Source organism: Lethenteron reissneri, chromosome 70 (assembly GCF_015708825.2).
Source record: "Lethenteron reissneri isolate LAM-NWPU_2019-01 chromosome 70, ASM1570882v1, whole genome shotgun sequence".
In the NCBI taxonomy this organism is placed as follows: Eukaryota; Metazoa; Chordata; class Hyperoartia; order Petromyzontiformes; family Petromyzontidae; genus Lethenteron; species Lethenteron reissneri.
The window spans coordinates 2,237,821-2,261,139 of record NC_083848.1 but is presented as its reverse complement, the minus strand read 5'-3'; the positions used below and the strand labels follow the sequence as shown (position 1 = coordinate 2,261,139).

The 23,319-nt window shown below is 47.6% G+C and overlaps 1 protein-coding gene across 1 annotated transcript in view; it reads right to left on the bottom strand.

The window, feature by feature from the left end:
- LOC133360893 (alpha-2-macroglobulin-like) overlaps positions 1–23,319 on the bottom strand; it is a 95,263-nt gene that overhangs the window by 54,677 nt on the left and 17,267 nt on the right. The window contains exons 4-14 of the mRNA XM_061579762.1: positions 22,989–23,041; positions 21,286–21,306; positions 19,634–19,808; positions 18,982–19,066; positions 16,321–16,441; positions 13,292–13,406; positions 9,733–9,842; positions 4,445–4,618; positions 3,240–3,479; positions 1,242–1,302; positions 673–815 (exon numbers count right to left, since the gene is read on the bottom strand). Of these exons, the coding sequence (XP_061435746.1) occupies positions 673–815; positions 1,242–1,302; positions 3,240–3,479; positions 4,445–4,618; positions 9,733–9,842; positions 13,292–13,406; positions 16,321–16,441; positions 18,982–19,066; positions 19,634–19,808; positions 21,286–21,306; positions 22,989–23,041 (1,298 nt within the window). The remainder of the gene's footprint in view (positions 1–672; positions 816–1,241; positions 1,303–3,239; positions 3,480–4,444; positions 4,619–9,732; positions 9,843–13,291; positions 13,407–16,320; positions 16,442–18,981; positions 19,067–19,633; positions 19,809–21,285; positions 21,307–22,988; positions 23,042–23,319) is intronic.

Below are 23,319 nucleotides of genomic sequence, written 5' to 3'. Positions count from 1 at the left end.
AAATGTTACGGCAGCTGCTTCTAAACGCATGACGTTACTTTTTGAATGTGGAGGGGGAAAAAAACGGAGGAGCCCGTAGAAAAATTCACGCGACCACGGTGAGAGAGACACAAACCCTACATATACCCCAGGCGTCATGTAACTCAGGCCTTTATTTAACCCAGTCCTTAATGAAAACCAGACCTTCATGCAACCCGGGCCTTATGTAACTAAGGCTTTCATGTAACTAAGGCCTTGATGTAACTCAGACCTTAATGAAACCCAGGCCTTATGTGATTAAGGCCTTCGTGTAACTAATGTCTTCATGTAACCCAGGCTTTAATAAACCCAGGCCGTATGTAATTAAAGCCTACATGTAACCCAGGCCTTATATAATTAAGGCCTTCATGTAACCCAGCCCTTAATTAAACCCAGGCCTTCATGTAACGAAGGCCTGGGTTTAAGGCCTTAATTATGCCATGGGAGGTAATGCCATGTGACCCACAACCTCCTGCATACCAGGCGAGGTGGTCAACATCTGCTAGCCACCATGTTAATGATGCGAGAGAGACACGCGGACTCCCAGCATACAGCAGCAGGCATCGTCGGGGTCGGGATCGAACCCATGACCTCCTGCATACCAGGCGAGGTGGTCAACATCTCCTCGCCACCGTGGCCGCCATTGTGGCGTACCTTGTTGGGGAAGCACTTGTGCACGGGCAGGGCAAGCGTGTCAGCCACCGTCTCGTTGTTGAAGACCATCCATGCGAGGAGTCGGGCCGTCGGTGCGAAGCTGTGTTTAACCTTGAGCTGAAAGTGATGGGAATGCGCTTTGCCTGTATGCGCACACAAGCATGCACGTACACACACACACAAACACGCACGTACACACGCACCAACAACAACAACCGCTATGCGCGTCAAGGCTATTGCGTGAAGTGTCGAATGCTCCCTGGCAGGTTCACTAACAGGGTTGGGATTCACCATCAGCCCCATCAAACCAAAGCACCTGCCTGGGTATTTTACGCCATCAAAATACTCAATCCCCTCAACTCGCCCATGAGTTGTGGAGAGAGAAAGAAAGTGGAGAATTTTTTGTACCTGCGCAATGCGCATATGTCTAGCTCCAGTTTGGAATACACAGACATATAGACACACACAGCCTTACACAGATACACATACATGGCCATTGTTAACCCTTGCCACCTCCCTGTGTAATCCACAGTGTATCAGAATGCAGGTGGTGTCAATAATTATCGTACCCAGGTACACGTTGTCCATGGTGAAGGACTCCGTGTGCAGGATATTTCCTCTTGACATGACCTGAACAACAAGAAAAACAACAATGCCAACAATATCACCTCAATGCATACTACTGTACTACTATTTTAACTATTTATTTATTTTAAAGAGATGGGTTTTCAAAGCACACCTGTATTTCGGCGCTTCATGTAAATCTTACATAAATGCTGTGTGTGTATGTTGAACTTCTTTTGCACCGTACGTAGCCAACCGTGCCATGCATGTGTAATGACAATAGTGCCTGAATGTGGTGTGAGGGGACTAGTGGCCATGGGAGGTAATGGCAGGAGAGTCAACTGCAGTACGAATGGACTAGTGGCCACAGGAGGTAATGACAGGGGAGTCAGCCTGCGGTATGAATGGACTGGTGGCAACGGGAGGTAATGACAGGGGAGTCAGCCTGCAGTGCGAATGGACTGGTGGCAACGGGAGGTAATGACAGGGGTATCAGTTGTGAGTGTGAAGGAACCGGTGGCTACCGGAATGTTCGAGGAGGGAGCGTGGTCAGGTGATGGAAGCAGACGGTAGAGTCTGCCGATAGAGAGAGCGTCCAGAGTCGGCAAGAATGATCGAGAAGGGGGGTGTTGCCTCATGTTGATCTATAAGGGAGACTAGGGGCCGTTGCAGTGGGATCTCCGCCTGATGTTAAGTGAACGCATCTTCAATAAAGTGCAATCTCAAGAGGAGTGTGTCAAGGCATCATTACATATGTATGTTGAACTTCCTTTGCACCGTACGTAGCCAACCGTGCTGTGTGAGTGTAGAACTTATTTCGCACCGTACATAAGCAACCATGCTATGTGAGTATGTATGGTGAGTATGTATGTTGAGCATCTTTTGCACCTTTCGACTTAAAGCTTTCGTGACTGCAGGGATTCATCTTCTTGGTTCTTTAGATAAAGTCACGTAGAAGGGAAATAATAAAATAAAAAAAATAAAACATAATAAAATAATTCTCACGACGTTTCGGCCACAACGCAAGCAGCCGTCCTCAGGTGAAGAACAGGTCTGTCGGAAAGACAGCGTCTGAATGAAACACCACCAAGCTTGACAGCGTATATGGCGGTGTTCATTCGGACGCTGTCTTTCCGACAGACCTGTTCTTCACCTGAGGACGGCCGCTTGCGTTGTGGCCGAAACGTCGTGAGAATTATTTTATTATGTTTTATTTTTATTATTTTATTATTTCCCTTCTACGTGACTTTACCGAAAGAACCAAGAAGAAGACATCTTTTGCACTGTACGTAGCCAACCGTGCTCATCGAAGGTGCGAGGCGGCGGTGGTGGAAGGACATCAAGTTAAAGATGACATAAGAATCCAGTGGCCGTCCTAATTTTGACAGTGGTGGGTGCATTGACCGTTGAATACCACGCGGCCCGCGGTTCATGGCGGATGTTAAAGATCCCCACCGGACGTGATTCGAAATGACAAGGCCGTGGCGTGCCGCTCAACGTTTGTCCAAATTGGCCCCCTGATAACAAAGCTACCTGTCTTGAAAATTCTCGTCCATTGGTCACGTGTCAGTGAGTCCATGGGTGAGTGAGTGAGTCGCTGTGTGGGTGAGTGAGTGGGTTAGTGAGTTAAGTCGCTGTGTGGTTGAATGAGTGGGTTAGTGAGTGAGTCGCTGTGTGGGTGAGTAAGTGGGTTGGTGAGTGGGTTGGGTCGCTGTGTGGGTGGGTGAGTGGGTTAGTAAGTGAGCTACTGTGTGGGTGAGTGAGTTGGTTAGTAAGCGAGCTACTGTGTGGGTGAGTGAGTGGGTTAGTAAGCGAGCTACTGTGTGGGTGAGTGAGTGAGTGGGTTAGTGAGTGAGTCGCTGTGTGTTTGAGTAAGTGGGTTGGTGAGAGGGTTGAGTCGCTGTGTGGGTGGGTGAGTGGGTTAGTACGCGCGAGTGACCTCCGCCATAACGACGGTGAAAAATGAGATTCGCAGGCAGAGAGACGGAAGCGACGGCGCTCACCAGAACATTGATAACGGGCCGCACAACTCCTCCCGCGTGGCCGTCACCGGCGCTGCTCCTGTTCTCTTTCAGCACCAGAAGCAGGCGCAGAGAGACGGAGGAGCCGCACTCGAGCGTGTGAGCGACGCGGTCCAGCTGGAGGAAGCTGTCGCTGGGCGAGAAGAACGCGCTGATGGTGCTGTAACCCTGCTGGTAGGTCACACTCGGATGGGCGGTCGAGTTGAACTCGGGGTCTGTGGCCTGCGGAGTTCATGGTGGTGGGGTGGGGTTGGTGGGATGGCGGTGACACATACGGATGTGTCTCTTAAAGCAATACAACACAAATTGGGAAAATTCCACGGAATATATCATTAATGCCTTCATGTAACTAAGGGTTATGTAACTGAGGCCTTCATGTAACCCAGGTATTAACGAAACCTAGTTCTTATGTAACTAGGGCCTTCATGTAACTCAGGCTTTAATAAAAACTAAGGCCTTATGTACCTAAGGCTTTCATTTGACCCATGCCCTAATTAACCTCAGGCCTTATGTAACTCAGGCCTTAATGTAACCCAGGCATTAATTAAACCCAGTTCTTATGTAACTAAGGCTTTCATGTAACCCAGGCCTTAATTCAACTCAGGCCTTATGTAACCAAGGTCTTCATGTAAGCCAGGAATTTATGTTACCCTGGTGTTAATTAAACCCAGGCCTTACGTAATTTAAGGCCTGCATGTATCTAAGGCCTGCATGTATCTAAGGCCTGCATGTATCTAAGGCCTGCATGTATCTAATACTTTCATGTAACCCAGGCATTAATGAAACCCAGACCTTACGTAACTAAGGCCTTCATGTAACTAAGGCTTTCATGTAATCCACTAGTTAATGAAACCCAGGCCTTATGCAATTAAGGCCTTCATGTAACCCAGGCATTGATTAAACCCAGGCCTTATGTAACTAAGGCTTTCATGTAACCTAGGCCTCAGTGAAACACAAGCCTTCAGGTTACAATGCCTGGGAGCTGCACAGTGGCAATAGCCCCATCACCCCAGGAACAGAGCCTTGACCTCCCGGAGTTCTTAGAGGACGTCGATCTGAAGATATCAGGGGGACCTCGTGGGAGAGTAAACACGGCTCGGTTCCCTGTGAACATTGCGGGAGCTAATAGCATTGAGTGCCTCTGCAGGTCAGCAGCAGGATGGAAACACCGTGGGCCCATGATTCACCTCCAGGAAGATCGTGTCGGACCTATTGAAGTCGCCCGTGTCTATGGTGAAAGTGAACGTTCCATCTGCCCCGGTGTGGTGCTGGCTTCCGGGAGGAGCGGCGTTGCCTTGCTTCACGATCAGGCTGACGAGTTTGTGTGGGACCGGACTGCCATCAGGCCTCTCCACCTTCACCTGCGGAAACATGGATGGACAAGTTAGACTCCCGGCAAAGGTGGCGATTATCTGACATGGTAAAACTCAAACGAAGGCCAATTTTTATTTTAGGATTTAAAAAATGTATTTTACCAGGTAAGACCCACTGACATATGTAGCTCTTTTTCGGAAGCGACCCGAATATCACAAATGATAGCTCAAGGAAGTGGCTTATTGCGTGGAAATACATAGCAGCCAAATACTCTTAAGCGCATGTTTCTAAATGTGAAAGGAAAACAACGGAGGACCCAGAGAAAAAATCTACGTGACCACGCCAGTGCCGGATGATCCTAATAGCAAAAGTATAATATGCTACAGGCCCTGCACTTTCAAGGCCCTCGTACTAAATGTTTTAAAGCTATCAATTTCGGTTCAGTGATTCTGCACTTGCTCTATCACTATAGAAATATACCGCCTTCAACTTTAACGAACGACTGGGTGTTTAGGGTTAGCGATTTGTTGCAATATCTGGTTGTATAGCAAATGAAAAAATACAATTACTTTACTATGCAAGTGTAATGCGGTTGTAAACGGCCCTTCTGAGGCGCCGTCAGGGGGGGAGGAGTTAGGTCACGTGGGGGGCAGAGGGGTTGAGTATAGAAGGAGGGGAACCGGAAGAGCAAGGGGAGTGACGGGGAACCAGGAACAGAGGAAGGCCACGAAGGGCGAAGCGGGGTGTGGCGAGATCGCCACGAACACGGGGGGAGCGAGGATCGGCACCGTTGGCCAGCGGTGACCGACCCGAAGCAGCGAGGAGGCTGCAGTCAGCAGCGGGGCTGCACAGAGAGGGTGGGCAGCGGGTCTGCATACAGTGACAGCCAGAGGGTCTGCACATAGGGGTAGCAGCGGGAGTCTGCATAGGGGTAGCAGCGAGTCTGCAGGGAGGAGGTTACAGTAGATGAAGCAGAGAGTCAGAGGGGAGAGGAAGCTATAATAGCAGTGAATAGCCGGGGGCTACAAATACAGGAGTTATAACAGAGTGCCGTGTGGGTAAAGACGTGAACCTGAATAAAGACACGAAGACAGAGAGAAGTGTTCGAGTCCTTTTATTACACAAGTAAAAAATGTGTCTTCTTGGTTCTTTCGGTAAAGTCACGTAGAAGGGAAGCAATAAAATAATAAAAATAAAACGTAATAAAATAAAATAATTCTCACGACGTTTCGGCCGCAACGCAAGCAGCCGTCTTCACTTGAGGACGGCTGCTTGCGTTGTGGCCGAAACGTCGTGAGAATTATTTTATTTATATGTTTATTTTTATTATTTTATTGCTTCCCTTCTACGTGGTGACTTTACCGAAAGAACCAAGAAGATGGATCCCTGCAGTCACGAAAGAAGCTTTTAATCGAAATAAAAAATGTGTGTGTTTTATTCAGGGCCCCTTTATAACATACTAGCGGGAAGAACCCGGCAGTTGCCCGGGGGGAAATATATTTCAAAACTTGTCCTTCTCTAAAAAACATAACATACACTTACACAAATACTAAGCTATTGTGAAAGCCCGGCGTTCTGTTTGTCTGTCCCTTTGTCGATCAACAAAATTATAAGAGGCTGGCAGAAGTCCTGAATCAAAAAGTAATAGAAAGTGGGGGATAAACACCCTACATACAATAGAGTAGTATCTAGTGACTCTGTAGTATTAACTGGCTCTACAGTTGTATCTGGCTCTACAGTAGTGTCTACTGACTCTATAGTAGTATCTATTGACGCTATAGTAATATCAAATTACTCTATAGTAGTAACTGCTGACTTTTCAGGAGTATCTGCTGACTGCAATAGTATCTACTAACCGTAGTAGTCGTATCGACTGACTCTACAGCAATATCTACCGACTCTAAAGTAGTATGAACCGACTATAGTAGTAACTACTAACTCTATAGTCGTATCTACTGACTCTGCAGAAGTAGAAACTGAAAAATACACACAACGCTGAGGTAAATTCTTCATAGTGTGATGTCCTCTGCTCCCCCCCTATGCTAATGTGTGTACTTACTACGAGAGGGTCTGTAAATAATCCTCTAGTCCGTAAATACTACCGTAGTGCGTGAGGGGGGATAGTGGGGCGGGGGGGGGGGTATAGCGGCCCAGCCCCAACCGGCCAAAGCGCCACCTCGGCCGGCTGGCCAATCTAGGCGAGGCCAGGGGCTCTGCACAGGACTAGGCCTCACCACGGCACTCTATTTAAGGCCACCCCACAGAGATGATCACCCCTCTCTTGTTACCTGTGTTGCTCTCTCTGTGTATCTTGGTGATATCTGTCTGCTAATATGTCTGTCTATAGTTTTCTGGTTAGATTTTATGTCGCTATTTCATTATACCTGATGATGATTGCTTGTGTTGCAATCGAAACGTCGTATGCTATTATTTAATTTAATTTATTATTTTATATTTAGACGTGACTTAACCGAAAGAACCAAATAATAATTCCTGCAGTCACGAAAGTTCTAAAATTAAGATTGCTATAGCATCGATAGATACTTATATCGGGTCGGTATATACGACTACAGAGTAGGTAGATACTACTGTAGAGTAGGTAGATTAGTCCGATCACGACATCAATACGAGATGGGTTACATTGGCTACCCATCAAACGTAGCATCCCTTACAAACTACGTCTACCCATTCCACAAGTACTCGATTTGAAAATATTGTAGTGGGTTTACTCTCCAATACATAGCCGGTTAGTGCTGTACTAGTAACGAATTGGTCACACGTTTTGTTCTCATGACAATCCTTTAAAAATTGGCTGTGTCAGGTGGTGGCGGGTTCAACAATACACATTTATATTTACCAGATCTAATAAAACAACAACTTATGGATAATATTGGTCATGAAAGCCCTACTACTACGTGTTAAACTCATCCACATGAGCATGAATCAATTCCACCCCAATTGTATCTCGGCCCAGCAGTGATACGAAATGGGTTACACTGGCTACCTATCACACATAGCATAGCTTACAAGCTATGTCTACAAGAATCTGAATGAATCCACCCCAATGCTATCTCGGCCCAGCATTGGTATATGAGACGGGGATACTTTGGCTGTGTACCAGTGCAAGAGAAGTCTGTGACCTCTTTTGCAATTATCTATGTAGTTTTGGTGATCTGTGCCCAACGCCTGATGCTCTGTACCATGGTGCATAACGCTGCGTAGATTTTCATGCAATTTTAAATATATATTTATTACTAAAATTGTAACTAATTGTTAGTTTGTTATTACTAAGGATAATCGAGTTTCCACAAAAAATATACACTAGCGCGTTTTACACAGTCAAAGAATAATAACACTGGTCAACACACTGTTTCTGGCATAAGGTATTCCAACGGTTTTCAAATCTGGCATCAGTTTTTGTCTATCACATCAGGTTTTTGAGATATCAAATATTGCATTTTCAATAAAAACTGCGGTAGAAAAATATTAAATAAATGTGTATATCTACATAAAATATTATAAACACACTATCCTAAAAATACAGCACCATATTTTAACACTAAAGCAGTCACTGACTGGCAAAAACTTGCAATCATAAGTGACAGAGTTAATTCGGGTAAAATCAATGAAAATGGGGTATGCCGATAGCATAAAAATTAACCCGTAAAAAACAAAGTTTTTCACTATAAATCCTTTATATGCGTGGCATCGGTTTTATTTTATTATTCATTTCTGTTTTTCTTGAGTAAGAGTTTCATTTTTATCACATTAGTATTTTAAATTAAATATGAATTTTTTTATTTCCTAAAAAGTGGAAAATTTTTGAATTTTTTTTCACGAAAATAAATTGTCACGCACAACGAGTCTGTGTGCAAAATGTCAGCTCGATTGGATCACGGGAAGTGGGTTAAAAAACGACCGAAAGATTTCCACGGTCGTAAGCGCGCAAGCAAGTGAACTTAATATAAAGGATTTAAAAATGAGATGTGATAGAGCAAATCTGAGATCAGATTTGGAATCAGCACCCTGAAATTAGTCTAGAACAGCTGCAAAAGTCCAGGCCAGAAAAAAATGTTTTTTTGTTGTTGACCAGGGTAATAAGTAATCTTTCCAGTTCTCTCATTCCTGCATTTGCTATCGCTGTCAATAAGTCACAAGCACAAACGCCTTTCGAGTACATTGCCTTTGATCTCAACGAACCTGCTCTTTTTGTTTGCCAACAGACAACTTTACTAAGTTGCCACCTTGCCAAGACGCAACGAACATTTCCAACCAACTACACCAAAAGTGCCGATTCAACAACAACAATTGAAATCGCGAGGAAAACTTTCCGTGTAGATGACCGTCAAATTGTCTTACAATTTAAACCCAATGTTTTTCATTTCAGTCACCAATTGTAATTTTCATACTAACTCGTCACGGGACGACACCAGTCATTTAAAGACAAACTAACGGCTCCGGGAGAAACAGACTTTTGACTTTCGATTTAAAGCTTTCGTGACTGCAGGGATTCATCTCCTTGGTTCTGTCGGTAAAGTCACGTAGAATGGAAATAATAAAATAATAAAAATAAAACATTAAAATAATTCTCACGACGTTTCGGCCACAACGCAAGCAGCCGTCCTCAGGTGAAGAACAGGTCTATCGGAAAGACAGCGTCTGAATGAACACCGCCAAGCTTGGCAGCGTATATGGCGGTGTTCATTCGGACGCTGTCTTTCCGAAAGACCTGTTCTCCACCTGAGGACGGCTGCTTGCGTTGTGGCCGAAACGTCGTGAGAATTATTTTATTATGTTTTAATTTTTTATTATTTTATTATTTCCCTTCTACGTGACTTTACCGAAAAAACCAAGAAGACTTTTGACTTTTCAACAACTTTTATTGCCGCCAGCAGCAAATGCACTGGAGGCGATTTCAACATGAAATACACAAAGCCACCAGCAAACAAATGAAAATAAACGCTACAAATCACGCACCGTACAAAGAAAAAGTCACTGTGGTTGTGGTGTCAGAGATGTTCGCTTTGCAAATGCAATGTCGGGTGCCCAGGTTGTTGACAAGCTCAGAGGGCGACTTCTAACGACAACGATTGGGAATGAAGGCGTCATGATGGGTCAAGATACACCGCAGTTCTGCTGAGATGTGCTCTGCTCGGATTACCTTTCCCACAATTGGAAGCCCGTGTCGGTACCACGAGGGCATGTCGACGAACGAGATCCGGGTTATGTCCGTCTCAAAGTTCTTCTCTGCCTTCTGTTTCATTTTCATTCCTGTGCAGGCGGTAAGGGGGGGGGGGGTGCAAAACAAAGAGGCTTTAACAGAATGTTGGGGCAAATGCTGTGGGCGAGTAGCAGCACCTATGAAGGCCGGCACTGTGGCATACGAGGGGGTTGGGTGGCCAGCACCACCCCCGGCCGCCTTTGTCTCCCCCCAGTGGCGATGTTTACACATTGCACCAGGTACTCATTTGAGGCCAATTTGATCCAGGAGATGCCCGGGACCGGTTTAGATAATCTTCGCTGGTGTTGGCCGTGAGTGGGAAATTGGACCTGGGTTTGCAGCACAATGCTAACCGCTACAATACCGACAAAGATCCCCCGCATAGCCTTAACAAACCATTGGCATGAGTGCCGTGAGCTAGTAGTGTCACCTATGAAGGCCCTTCATAGGTGAGACACGGTCTGGCACCATTAACCCTCCACCACCAGATGCGGCAGGGGTGGAGGGGGTGGGGGGCGTGGGGGTGGGAATGTGGCAATCGATCTGGGTTTTTTTTTAACCCCCGAAACGTTCGAAAAGCAAGCAAACATTTTCGACTGGAACATCGAGCGTCGAAGTGGAAGAATGTTTCGGGGGGGGGTTGGGGGGGCGGGGGGGTCCTGTCGTGTTGTTGTAATTGTAAGGCAGGTGGGGGGGGGGGGGGGGGCGACGTTGCTGCTGTCTGCGTGTGTGCCATTACAATCGAGGAATTTGCCGGTAAAGTTCCAGCGTCGAAAGTTTTCATTTTACAAAGTGTCAGCGCTCAACCAAGTGGATTTAATAATAATAATAGTACAATTTGTAACGCGCGCAAATTTGCAGACGTAGTGGCCGCAACTCAGAGGCGCGGAGCCAAGCTCAGAGTCGCTCAAAAGCATGATTGTAGAGGTGAGTTTCTAAGTCTCTCTTGAAGGAGGCGATTGAGGTGTGATGCTGCGAATGTGCAGAGGGATGATATCGTTCCAGACTGTTGGGGCTGCCACCGAGAAGCGGCGCATAGACACGATGACCATCCTGGATCTTGGTATCAAGAGGAGGTCGTGAGTCGCGCTGCGCAGGCGTCTGCCGTGTGCTGAGATGCAAGTTGTCAATAATGAAGAAAGATAGCCCTTTTGTCAGAAGCGGCCCCTGGCTATCGAAAATGTTAGCCCAACGGAGTGGCGTCTTATCATCGTCATTATCGCGTGGAAATGTATAGCGGCCAAACACTCTAAGGCTTCATCATGGGACCTCCTTTGCCAGTACAAAAATTTGCAACGAGGCTTTTCCCTGTTTTTCTGGCAACAAAACAGCTGTGTTAAGATGTTAAAACTCTAAACTGAAACCTTTTACAAGGAATCAATGTCTGCAGTAACCACAATGCGTGGTCAGAATGCAAACTTAAAAACATACTCTGATAAATTTCGACTTAAAGCTTTCGTGACTGCAGGGATTCATCTTCTTGGTTCTTTTGGTAAAGTCACGTAGAAGGGAAGTAATAAAATAATAAAAATAAAACACAATAAAATATTCTCATGACGTCGTGAGAATTATTATATTGTTTTATTTTTATTATTTTATTACTTCCCTTCTACGTGACTTTACCGAAAGAACCAAGAAGATACTCTGATAATATATGCATTAATAGGGTTTTTCCCATTTTTTCTAGCAACAAAACTGACACATTTTGCAAGGAATCATGCTTACATTGACCACAATACTTGCAGTCAAATGCAAACAAAAAACACAACTCTGATAATTTATGCATTGTCTTTGAAACTGATTGGTCCACACCAGAGACAGCTTTCTTTGGAGCCTAGTCTCATGGTGTTCGACCAGATGACGCCAAAAGGTGCATTTGACTGCAAGTATTGTGGTTAATGTAAACATGATTCCTTGCAAAAGGTGTCAGTTTTGTTGCCAGAAAAAAAAGGGGAAAAACCCTATTAGTATATTTTGGTACTGGCAAAGGAGGTCCCATGAAATATATGCATTGCCTTTGAAACTGATTGGTCCACACCAGAGACAGCTTTCTTTAAAGCGTCCTTTGGTCTAACACCGTTTGAGACAAGTATTGTGGTTAATGCAGACATGATTCCTTGTAAAAGGTTTCAGTTTGGTGTTTTAAAATCTTAACACCTATAGTAGTAGGTTTTTACCCTTTAAACTGGTACAAAACTGACACCTTTATACAAGGCATCATGTTTGCAATAACCGCAACACAAGCAGTCAAAATGCAAACAAAAAGAAACCGCTCACTCATTGCATTTTGACTGCTTGTGTTGCGGTTATTGCAAACATGATGTCTTGTATAAAGGTGTCAGTTTTGTACCAGTTTAAAGGTTAAAAACCTACTACTATATTTTGTCACTGGTAAAGGAGGTCTCATAATCTTAACACCTGTTTTGTTGCCAGAAAAAAGGGGAAAACCTATTCTCACTCTAAGACTGCGTGATGTCGCTTCTAATAGTGGAGGGAAAAACATGAGTTACCCACTCACTCATCCGTCTACTCACTCACCCAACCGCTCACTCATTCACCCACCAACCTCACGCACTCACTCACTCACCCACTCACCCACTCACCCACACACACTAACCCACCCACTCACTCACACAATCCATGCGACCACTGCGGGAAGAGAGAGAGATGTGCCAAACTCCATCTTCAGGGTCGGGGGCAGAGGTCGCAATCAGGTACCCGATACCTGTACCCTACCCCATACCCGGCTACCCGTACCCGGCCGGGTACGGGTACCCGTTTGTGACCCTGGTGCGGCCGGGTACGGGTAAACTGTGAGTCACTGATGAGTAACCGTTTGTCACTCATTTCCCAACGTCTTGTCTCTTCTCACAATTCAAGTTCCTAGAATCAACCCACCCGCGCCTGCAACATGGCTTCATCCCAGAGGTCGCAATCGGGTACCCGATACCCGTACCCTACCCGGCCGGGTATGGGTACGGGTACCTGTTTGTGACCCTGGTGCGGCCGGGTATGGGTACGGGTAAGGAATCAAAACCCGTTTGCGACCTCTGGTCGGGGGATCGAACTGACGGCCTCCTTGCATAGCAGGCGAGGTTAGTCAACATCTCCTAGCCACCGGAGGTAAAATATCATGCAAACAAAATAAGATCGGCAAATAAGTATAACCCATAAAAACAAAGTTTTTCACTCTAAATCCTTTATATGCGTGGCGGCTAGAGTCCTCTCGTCCTCTGGCTTGAGATGGCTGCCACCTATGGGTCAGATGATTGTCTGCAGTATTTAACAATTGGTAATTAAATATTTAATTTGTTTTCCCTAAACAGTGTCAAATTTTGGAAAAAAAATTTTCACGAACATTAATTGTCTCGCACAACGAGTTTATGTGCAAAATGTCAGCTTGATTGGATCACGGGAAGTGGGTTAAAAAACGACCGAAAGGTTTGCACTGTCGTAAGCAAGCAAGCGAACTTAATATAAAGGATAAAAAAAAAGATACCTGTTCCCTCCTCCTCCAGCACAGCCACGACTTTCAGAACGTGCGTCGTGTGACAGGAGGCGTTGCTTGGCTTGGCGTTGTCCACTTGCCACTCCGCGCATCCGTCCTTCCCCACCTGTCGTATCGGAAGTTCGCAATGGGTCAGATGCAGAGTGCAAGGTGATCCACGGTTTCACGCTCTTCTGCGGCGCGCCCACTTTCGAATAATGCTTCGCTTTGCGTTGAGACCTTTTTGTAAAGAAGCCCCTACGAGGTGTTGAAGACGAGGAAGGTAAGACCACCATTGGTACCTCATTTGGCAGTAAAAAATTATGATAATTGGTTTTTTACCCTTTTATCTGGCAACAAAACTGACTCAGTTTTTACGAGGAGTCATGTTTGCATAGACCACAATACCTGCAGTCATAATACAAACAAAAGACACAACTCTGATAATGTGCACTGTCCTTGAAGTTGATTGGTCCACACCCGAGACAGCTTTCCTTAGAGCCTAGTCTCACATGGGTTGGACCAGATGACGCCAAAAGGCGCACAACTCCTCGTAAAAAAGGTGTCAGTTTTGTTGCCAGATAAAAGGGTAAAAAAACAATTATCATGTTTTTTACTGGCAAATGATGTACCAATGGTGTAAATGCTTACCCCGAGCTCTCATACTCTTATGGTGCATTGTCTTTGAGTTGTGCGCCTTTTTGGCGTCATCTGGTCCAACACCATGTGAGACTAGGCTCTAAGGAAAGCTGTCTCGGGTGTGGACCAATCAACTTCAAGGACAGTGCACACATTATCAGAGTTGTGTTTTTTGTTTGCATTATGACTGCAGGTATTGTGGTCTATGCAAACATGACTCCTCGTAAAAAAGGTGTCAGTTTTGTTGCCAGATAGAAGGTAAGACCCTTTCATTAACATTTCGATTTAAAGCTTTCGTGACTGCAGGGATTCATCTTCTTGGTTCTTTCGGTAAAGTCACGTAGAAGGGAAGTAATAAAATAATAAAAACTAAACATAATAAAATTTCGATTTAAAGCTTTCGTGACTGCAGGGATTCATTTTCTTGGTTCTTTCGGTAAAGTCACGTAGAAGGGAAATAATAAAATAATAAAAATAAAACATAACAAAATAATTCTCACGACAATTGATAATTGGTTCTTTACCCTTCTATCTGGCAACAAAACTGACACCTTTTTGCAAGGAGTCATGTTTGCATAGACCGCAATACCTGCAGTCATAATACAAACAAAAGAACATAACTCTGATAATGTGCACTGTCCCCACCATTGGAACCTCATTTGCCAGTAAAAAATATGATAATTGGTTTTTTATCAGAGTTATGTTCTTTTGTTTGTATTATGACTGCAGGTATTGCGGTCTATGCAAACATGACTCCTTGCAAAAAGGTGTCAGTTTTGTTGCCAGATAGAAGGGTAAAGAACCAATCATCATATTTTTACTGGCAAATGAGGTCTCCATAGTGTAAATTCTCACGACGTTTCGGCCACAACGCAAGCAGCCGTCCTCAGGTGAAGAACATGTCTGTCGATAAGACAGAGTCTAAATGACACGTCTTAGGCTTGGAGTGTCTATTTAAGCTGTCCACCGGGGGGGGGGGGGGGGGGGGCGTTTCGCAACTCTTGACGAGTAAGAGTTCCAGTGTAGCTGTGCAGCCTCCGTCTTTGTCCCAAGCAAGCGCGCCTACAGCAGGCAACTCTACCCCTTGATATCTGCCTCCCTGTCCTGAAATCTCAACCGCCTGTCCTCGGTACCCTCTCATTGATCATCCCTTAACCACCTGCTTTCAGCGACTGTGTTATCTCCATTGCATATGTATTTCAGTGGCTCCGGGTAACGTTTCTTCTCCGTTTTATTGACTTTCCGACAGACTCCTGTTCTACACCTGAGGACGGCTGCTTGCGTTGTGGCCGTAACGTCGTGAGAATGATTTTGTTATGTTTTATTTTTATTCTTTTATTATTTCCCTTCTACGTGACTTTACCGAAAGAACCAAGAAGACGAATCCCTGCTGCAGTCACGAAAGCTTTAAATCGAAGAAAAAATTAGGTGCCAAGAGAAATTAGAGAGAGGACAGGTTGTGGAGGGATAATGAATGAGAGGGAGCTGTAGCAAGTTGTTAAGAATGAAGGATCGAGTGTTATATTACGTATATGTGTTGTATCGGAGGCGGCAGAAGTCAGCAGTCAGTGGCTCTGGATGAAGAGGAAAGACCCCAGCTGGGCCCCAAAGTGAGAGGGCCAGGAGGTATGCAGTCAACAATGCTTGACTCAGGGAGGAGGACGCCCCTGCTATGCATAGTCCCATGAGATGTTGGCTATCAACAACAAGGCAACTCCTATGACTAATTGGGAATGGGACGCAAGCGTATGATTGATCACCCTGTCGCTGGCCGCCTTTGGGGAGGGTGCATAGTATGAAAGGCCGAAACATCCTAGGAACCAAAGGTTCACTACTGACGATGCGCTCCCCAAATGTCACCAGGCTCACTGTTCATGAACTCTTGAAAGTGCTTGCACAAAGGATAGTAACATCTCATCCTGTGTTCTTGGAATCTATCGATATAGGTTAGGAGAATATTGGCGAAAATGTGTGCGAGTTGTTCGTGAAATCCCCTAAACCCTTCGCCATAATTTTTTAAGGGGAAAATTGCTTTGACGTAACGCGACATTGGAGCCACGCGTATCCCTTTCCAGGAGCGTATCTATCCGTGAAAGTTAAGGAGTGCCCCGCATTAATTTTCTACCGGAGGAAATCTGAAAAGCTATGAAGCTCTTTTCTTCTACCGGATGTGCCAGTAGTTTTTTTTTCTTCCCCACCAATGTCCAGTGGCCGAAATGGATTAATCAGTGACATTTTTCAAGATTTTTTTATTTTTATATAATTGATTCCAGGAGAAACCGATCTCCATGGATTAGTTGCCGTTAGCGGGAATCAAACTGGGGTCGCCGGGTTCGTCGCGGGCTAAACGCTACTCGACAGCAAGACACAGGCAACCTCCTTCACACCCCCAACTCGCTTACTTTCATGAAGAACTCGTTGCAGACTGGAATGATGCATTCTTCCCGCCACCAGAACCTGGGCTGGCCCTGAATGCACACGCTTGCATTCACAGCACCGTGCACTGGCTTCCCATACGTGTACCTGTGGAAATGTAGAAAAAGCCCAAATGACCAAATTGTAAAAAATAAAAAAAAATCCTGCACCCGGCACGGCAGCTTAAAATGAAATGGCTCTGATTACACTGGTCAACAAAAAACATTTTTTTCTGGCCTGGACTTTTGCAGCTGTTCTAGACTAATTTCAGGGTGCTGATTCCAAATCTGGTCTCAGATTTGCTCTATCGCATCTCATTTTATGCTATAGGCATACCCCATTTTCATTGATTTTACCCGAAATTAACTCTGTCACTTATGATTGCAAGTTGTTGCGATTCAGTGACTGCTTTAGTGTTAAAATATGGTGCTGTATTTTTTAGGATAGTGTGTTTATAATATCATTTTATATAGATATCCACATTTATTTAATATTTTCTTCTGCAGTTTTTATTGAAAATGCAATATTTGATATCTCAAAAACCTGATGTGATAGACAAAAACTGATGCCAGATATGGAATCAGCACCCCAAAATTACATTAAAACCGTTGGAATACCTTGTGCCAGAAAAAGTGTATTGACCAGTGTTATATATTGAGGTTCGGAATCTTTATTTTAGACTGGGGGAGGAGGAGGAGGAGGAGGGGGGAGGAAGGAGGGGGGAGGAGGAGGAGGAGGGGGGAGGAAGGAGGGGGGAGGAGGAGGAGGGGGAGGAGGAGGGGGGAGGAGGAGGAGGAGGGGGAGGAGGGGGAGGAGGGGGAGGAGGAGGAGGAAGGAGGGGGGAGGAGGAGGAGGAGGGGGAGGAGGAGGAGGAGGGGGAGGAGGAGGGGGAGGAGGAGGGGGGAGGAGGAGGAGGGGGAGGAGGAGGAGGGGGAGGAGGGGGAGGAGGAGGAGGAAGGAGGGGGGAGGAGGAGGAGGAGGGGGAGGAGGAGGGGGAGGAGGAGGGGGAGGAGGAGGGGGGAGGAGGAGGAGGGGGAGGAGGAGGAGGGGGAGGAGGGGGAGGAGGGGGAGGAGGAGGGGGAGGAGGAGGAGGGGAGGAGGAGGAGGAGGGGGAGGAGGAGGAGGGGGAGGAGGAGGAGGAGGAGGGGAGGAGGAGGGGAGGAGGGGAGGAGGGGGAGGAGGGGAGGAGGAGGAGGGAGGAGGAGGTTGAGGAGGTTGGTGAGGAGGGAGGGAGGGAGGGAGGAGGAATCCCACCCACCCATTTTTTTTTTAACCGCCCATCCATTCACATACAGACGTGATGTGCTTCTCTGCTCTCGTTGATGAGTTTTGTGTCGTCACGTTGGTGACTCCTCAGCCTAATGCGGCTCTCGTCTTGGTCTCGTGAATTCGCACCAGGGTCACACAAATTCTACTTTCATTTAATAAAACACTCAAGTGTCTCACGCAGAAACTCATAAATACTGGCCAAATGTCTCTAACATGGACATTATGAACCCACAGATAAAGACACCCAGACCCAGGGCTCAAACCCAGGATCTCCTATTACTGGCTAGATGTCTCTAACATGGACATTATGAACCCTCAGAGAAAGACACCCAGACCCAGGGATCAAACCCAGGATCTCATAAATACTGGCTAAATGTCTCTAACATGGCCATTATGAACCCCCAGAGAAAGACACCCAGACCAAGGGCTCAAACCTAGGATCTCATGAATACTGGCTAAATGTCTCTAACATGGCCATTATGAACCCCCAGAGAAAGACACCCAGACCAAGGGCTCAAACCTAGGATCTCATAAATACTGGATAAATGTCTCTAACATGGCCATTATGAACCCCCAGAGAAAGACACCCAGACCAAGGGCTCAAACCCAGGATCTCATAAATACTGGCCAAATGTCTCTAACATGGCCATTATGAACACTCAGAGAAAGACACCCAGACCCAGGGCTCAAACCCAGGATCTCATAAATACAGGCTAGATGTCTTTAACATGGTCATTATGAACCCCCAGAGGAAGACACCCAGACCCAGGGCTCAAACCTAGGATCTCCTATTACTGGCTAAATGTCTCTAACATGGCCATTATGAACCCTCAGAGAAAGACACCCAGACCCAGGGCTCAAATCCAGGATCTCCTATTACTGGCTAAATGTCTCTAACATGGCCATTATGAACCCTCAGAGAAAGACACCCAGACCAAGGGCTCAAACCCAGGATCTCATAAATACTGGCTAGATGTCTCTAACAAGGCCATTATGAACCCCCAGAGAAAGACACCCAGACCCAGGGCTCAAACCCAGGATCTCATAAATACTGGCCAAATGTCTCTAACATGCCCATTATGAACCCCCAGAGAAAGACACCCAGACCCAGGGCTCAAACCCAGGATCTCATAAATACTGACCAAATGTCTCTAACATGGTCAATGTAAACCAACCCAGAGAGAGAGACACTCAGATACAGGGCTCGAACCCAAGTTCCCATACATCCTGGCCCAATGTCTCTAACAAAGCCATTGTGAACCAACCCTTAAAGACACCCAGACCCAGGACTCAAACTCAGGATTTCGTGAATATTTGCTCAATGTCTCTGACACTGCCATTGTGAACCAACCCAGAGCGATACTCAGCTCAGTGCATACCTGCCACAAACTTTCAGAGTGACACTCTTATCCAGATAGTTCAGGTAGGATGGCGTCTGAATGGAGACCTCGAAAGTTGGGAGCACTGCAATTAGAATGGAAACAACAATTATCACGTAGCGATCATCATCATGTACATGGTTAAATAAAATACACTGTACACACGTAAATCTCTCTTGTCAATCCACTGCTGGATGATGGCCTCCCCGTTGCCACACAGAGACTCACGGATTCACACAGAGACACAAAGACTCCTCACACAGACACCCACAGACTCACACGAAGACCCACAGACTCACACAGAGACCCACAGACTCCTCACACAGAGCCCCGGAGACTCACACAGACACCCACAGACGCACACAGACACCCACAGCCTCCTTACACAGAGACCCACAGACTCGTCATACAGAGACCTATAGACTCACACAAACACCCACAGACTCACACAGAGACACCCACAGACTCACACAGCCACCCACAGACTCAGCACACAGAGACCCACATACTCACACAGACACCCACAGACCCCCACACAGACACCCACAGACTCCTCACACAGAGGCAACCCCCTATCCGCCCCCATGTGACATTTTGACTGAACGTACATCGACCTCCTGTCCACCGCCCTCCATCCCCCTTTCTCCCCTACCGTACTCCTCCACGGTGAAGGTGTGCGAGGCGACGGAGTCTCCGCCGCTCTGCTCCACCACCATCACGTTGTAGGTGCCCAGTGGCGGCTCGGAGGGCATGTCCAGCTCGAGCTGCACGATGCCCGCCCGGCCGCTCGCGTTCCTCCACTGCGCGATGCGGTTTCTCTGCGGGTCCTGCGGTGACGTGCAGACATTCAGGTGGTGCTGCTGGTGGTGGTTGTGGTGGTGGTGGTTGGTGGTGGTTGGGGTGGTGGTGGTGGTGGTGGTGGTTGTGGTGGTGGTGGTTGTGGTGGTGGTGGTTGGTGGTGGCAGTTGGGGTGATGGTGGTGGTGGTGGTAGCGGTTGGGATGGTGGCGGTTGGGGTGATGGTGGTTGGGTTGATGGTGGTAGTGGTGCTGGTGGTGGTGGTTGGTGGTGGTTGAGATGATGATGGTGCTGGTGGTGGTGGTAGCGGTTGGGGTGGTGGTGGTTGGTGTTTGGGGTTATGGTGGTGGTGGTGGTTGGGGTGCTGGTGGTGGCGGTTGGGGTGGTGGTGTTGGTGGTGGTTGGTGGTGGTGGTTGTGGTAGTTGTTGTGGTGATGGTGGTGGTGGTTGTGGTGATGGTGGTGGTGGCGGTTGGGGTGGTGGCAGTTGGGGTGATGGTGGTTGGGTTGATGGTGGTAGTGGTGCTGGTGGTGGTGGTGGCGTTTGGGGTGATGGTGGTGCTGGTGGTGGTGGTAGCAGTTGGGGTGGTGGTGGTTGGTGGTTGGGGTTATGGTGGTGGTGGTGGTTGGGGTGCTGGTGGTGGCAGTTGGGGTGGTGGTGTTGGTGGTGGTTGGTGGTGGTGGTTGTGGTGGTTGTTGTGGTGATGGTGGTTGTGGTGATGGTGGTGGTGGCGGTTGGGGTGGTGGCGGTTGGGTGATGGTGGTTGGGTTGATGGTGGTAGTGGTGCTGGTGGTGGTGTTGGCGTTTGGGGTGATGGTGGTGCTGGTGGTGGTGGTGGCGGTTGGGGTGGTGGTGGTGGTTGGGGTGATTGTGGTGGTGGTGGTAGTGGTGGTTGGGGTGATGGTGCTAGTGGTGGTGGTGGTGGTAGTGGTGGTTGGGGTGATGGTGCTGGTGGTGATGGTTGGGGTGATGGTGGTGGTGTTGGTGTCGGTTGGGGTGATGGTGGTGCTGGTGGTGGTGGTGGTGGCCTTTTGGGGTGATGGTGGTGCTGGTGGTGGTGGTGGCGGTTGGGGTGATGGTGGTGGTGTTGGTGTCGGTTGGGGTGATGGTGGTGCTGGAGTGGTGGTGGTTGGGGTGATGGTGGTAGTGGTGCTGGTGGTGGTGGTGGCGGTTGGGGTGATGGTGCTGGTGACGGTGGCAGTGGTTGTGATGATAGTGGTTGAACGTGAAGAACCAGTGGCATCTACATCCGCATAGTGTGAAAACACCAGTGGAATATTCATCCACAGGAGATTTTCCAACTTTTAAATCCATTCATGGTGTTGAATGTAAATGCTGTACACCATGTTTGCAATCGACAGGAGAAATTTGGGACGTATCAACAAATTGAGTTACGAACAAACATCTGGAACCTCACTCGTTCTTAAGTAAATGAGTCCCTGCACAGCACTTTAACAGATCATAATACATTGTAATAATAATATAGGTATACATTGTGGCATCTTACCTCGATATATATGAGAGCGTACTGCAAAAGATATGGAAAACATAGCACGATCGGTTAGTAACGGTCACACATATTTTACTCGAACCAACGCTGGTGGAACTGCCCCCAGATGGTTACACACAAGGTCCGGTTTCAACATTCAATTCCTCATCAGCATCATCACCAGCAGGGTCGGGCTCTGCTCGGTTCAAAGCTGGTGGATCTGCCCCAGAGGTCGCAAACGGGTTTTGATTCCTTACCCGTACCCGTACCCGGCCGCACTAGGGTCGCAAACGGGTTCCCGTACCCGTACCCGGCCTGGTACGGGTACCCGTTCCCTATCCGTACCCATACACTACCCGAAATGAGTGACAAACGGCTACTCACCAGTGACTCACGGCCTACCCGTACCCGTACCCGGCCGCACCAGGGTTGCAAACGGCTACCCGTACCCGTACCCGGCCTGGTACGGGTACCCGTTCCCTACCCGTACCCTACCCGAAATGAGTGACAAACGGCTACTCACCAGTGACTCACGGCCTACCCGTACCCGTACCCGGCCGCACCAGGGTTGCAAACGGGTTCCCGTACCCGGCCTGGTACGGGTACCCGTTCCCTACCCGTACCCTACCCGAAATGAGTGACAAACGGCTACTCACCAGTGACTCACGGCCTACCCGTACCTGGCCGCACCAGGGTCGCAAACGGCTACCCGTACCCGGCCGGGTACGGGTAGCCAGGTATCGGCTAGGGTACGGGTATCGGGTACCCGGTTGCGACCTCTGATCTGCCCCCAGGTGTTTACAGAACCCACCCCTGGGTCAGGCTTGGAAATGGCGAGTCAGTTAAAATCGACAATGCTCGGTTAAACATTACAAGGCGTTATCTACACACGTGGCCTCGCGTCGTCCTTGATGTCCGTTTACTTTGAGATTTGCCGGCCAACTTTGAGGCACGTGTGGGGTGTGTGTTTGTGTGTCTGCGTATATGTGTGTGTGTGCAAAAGTGCAGTGGTTAGCGCTACGCTGCGCTACGAACCCGGCGACACGGGTTCCGATTCCCGCTCACGGCCAACACCAGTGACGATTATCTGAACCGGTCCTGGGCCTCCCCTAGGTCGACTCAGCCTCAAAGGAGTACCTGGTGCAGTGTGTAAACATCGCCGCTGGGAAGACAAAGGCGGTCGGGCGTGGTGCTGGCCACTCACCCCCTCGTGTACCGTTCCGGCCTTCATAGGTGCTCGCTAACAGCACTTGCCCCTACAGTCTGTTAAGGCTATACGGGGGATCTTTATCTTCATGTGTGTGTGTATCTGCATGTGTGTCAGCGTGTATCTGTGTGTCTGTCTGTGTGTGTGTGTGTCTGCATGTGTGTCTGCGTGTGTCTGCATGTGTGATGGGCGTGTGTGTAGGTGTGTATCTGCGTGTTTGTGTTTCTGTGTGTCTGTCTCTGTGTGTGTCTGTCTGTGCGTGTGTATCTGTGTGTGTGTCTGCGTGTGTGTTCGTGTTTCTGTGTGTGTCTTTGTGTCTGTGTGTGTATCTGTGTGTGCGTCTGTGTGTGTGGGGAGCGGTGGTGTAGCAGTTAGCAAAGCGCACTGTGCTACGAACCTGGCGACCCGAGTTCGATTCCCGCTCACATTTACGATTGTGAACCAAATGGGTGCAATGCTGCAGTCACGGTTATAAGAACCATTGGCTTAGAAACTCTTAGAGACGATTTCTTACCGTTTTCAAGACGGTTGCAAAATTCTCATCCAAGGTGACCACTCTGAATTTAACTGCACACACAGAGACACACAAACAATGACAAAGATCCCCCGTATAGAGTGAACAGACTGTTGGGGCAAGTGCTGTTAGCGAGCAGCACATATGAAGACCTCTGTGTGAGTCTCTGTGCGAGTCTGTGTGTCTCTGTGTGAGTCTATGGGTCTCTGTGTGAGTCTATGGGTCTTTGTGTGAGTCTGTGTGTCTCTGTGTGAGTCTGTGAGTCTCTGTGTGAGTCTGTGGGTCTCTGTGTGAGTCTATGGGTCTTTGTGTGAGTCTGTGTGTCTCTGTG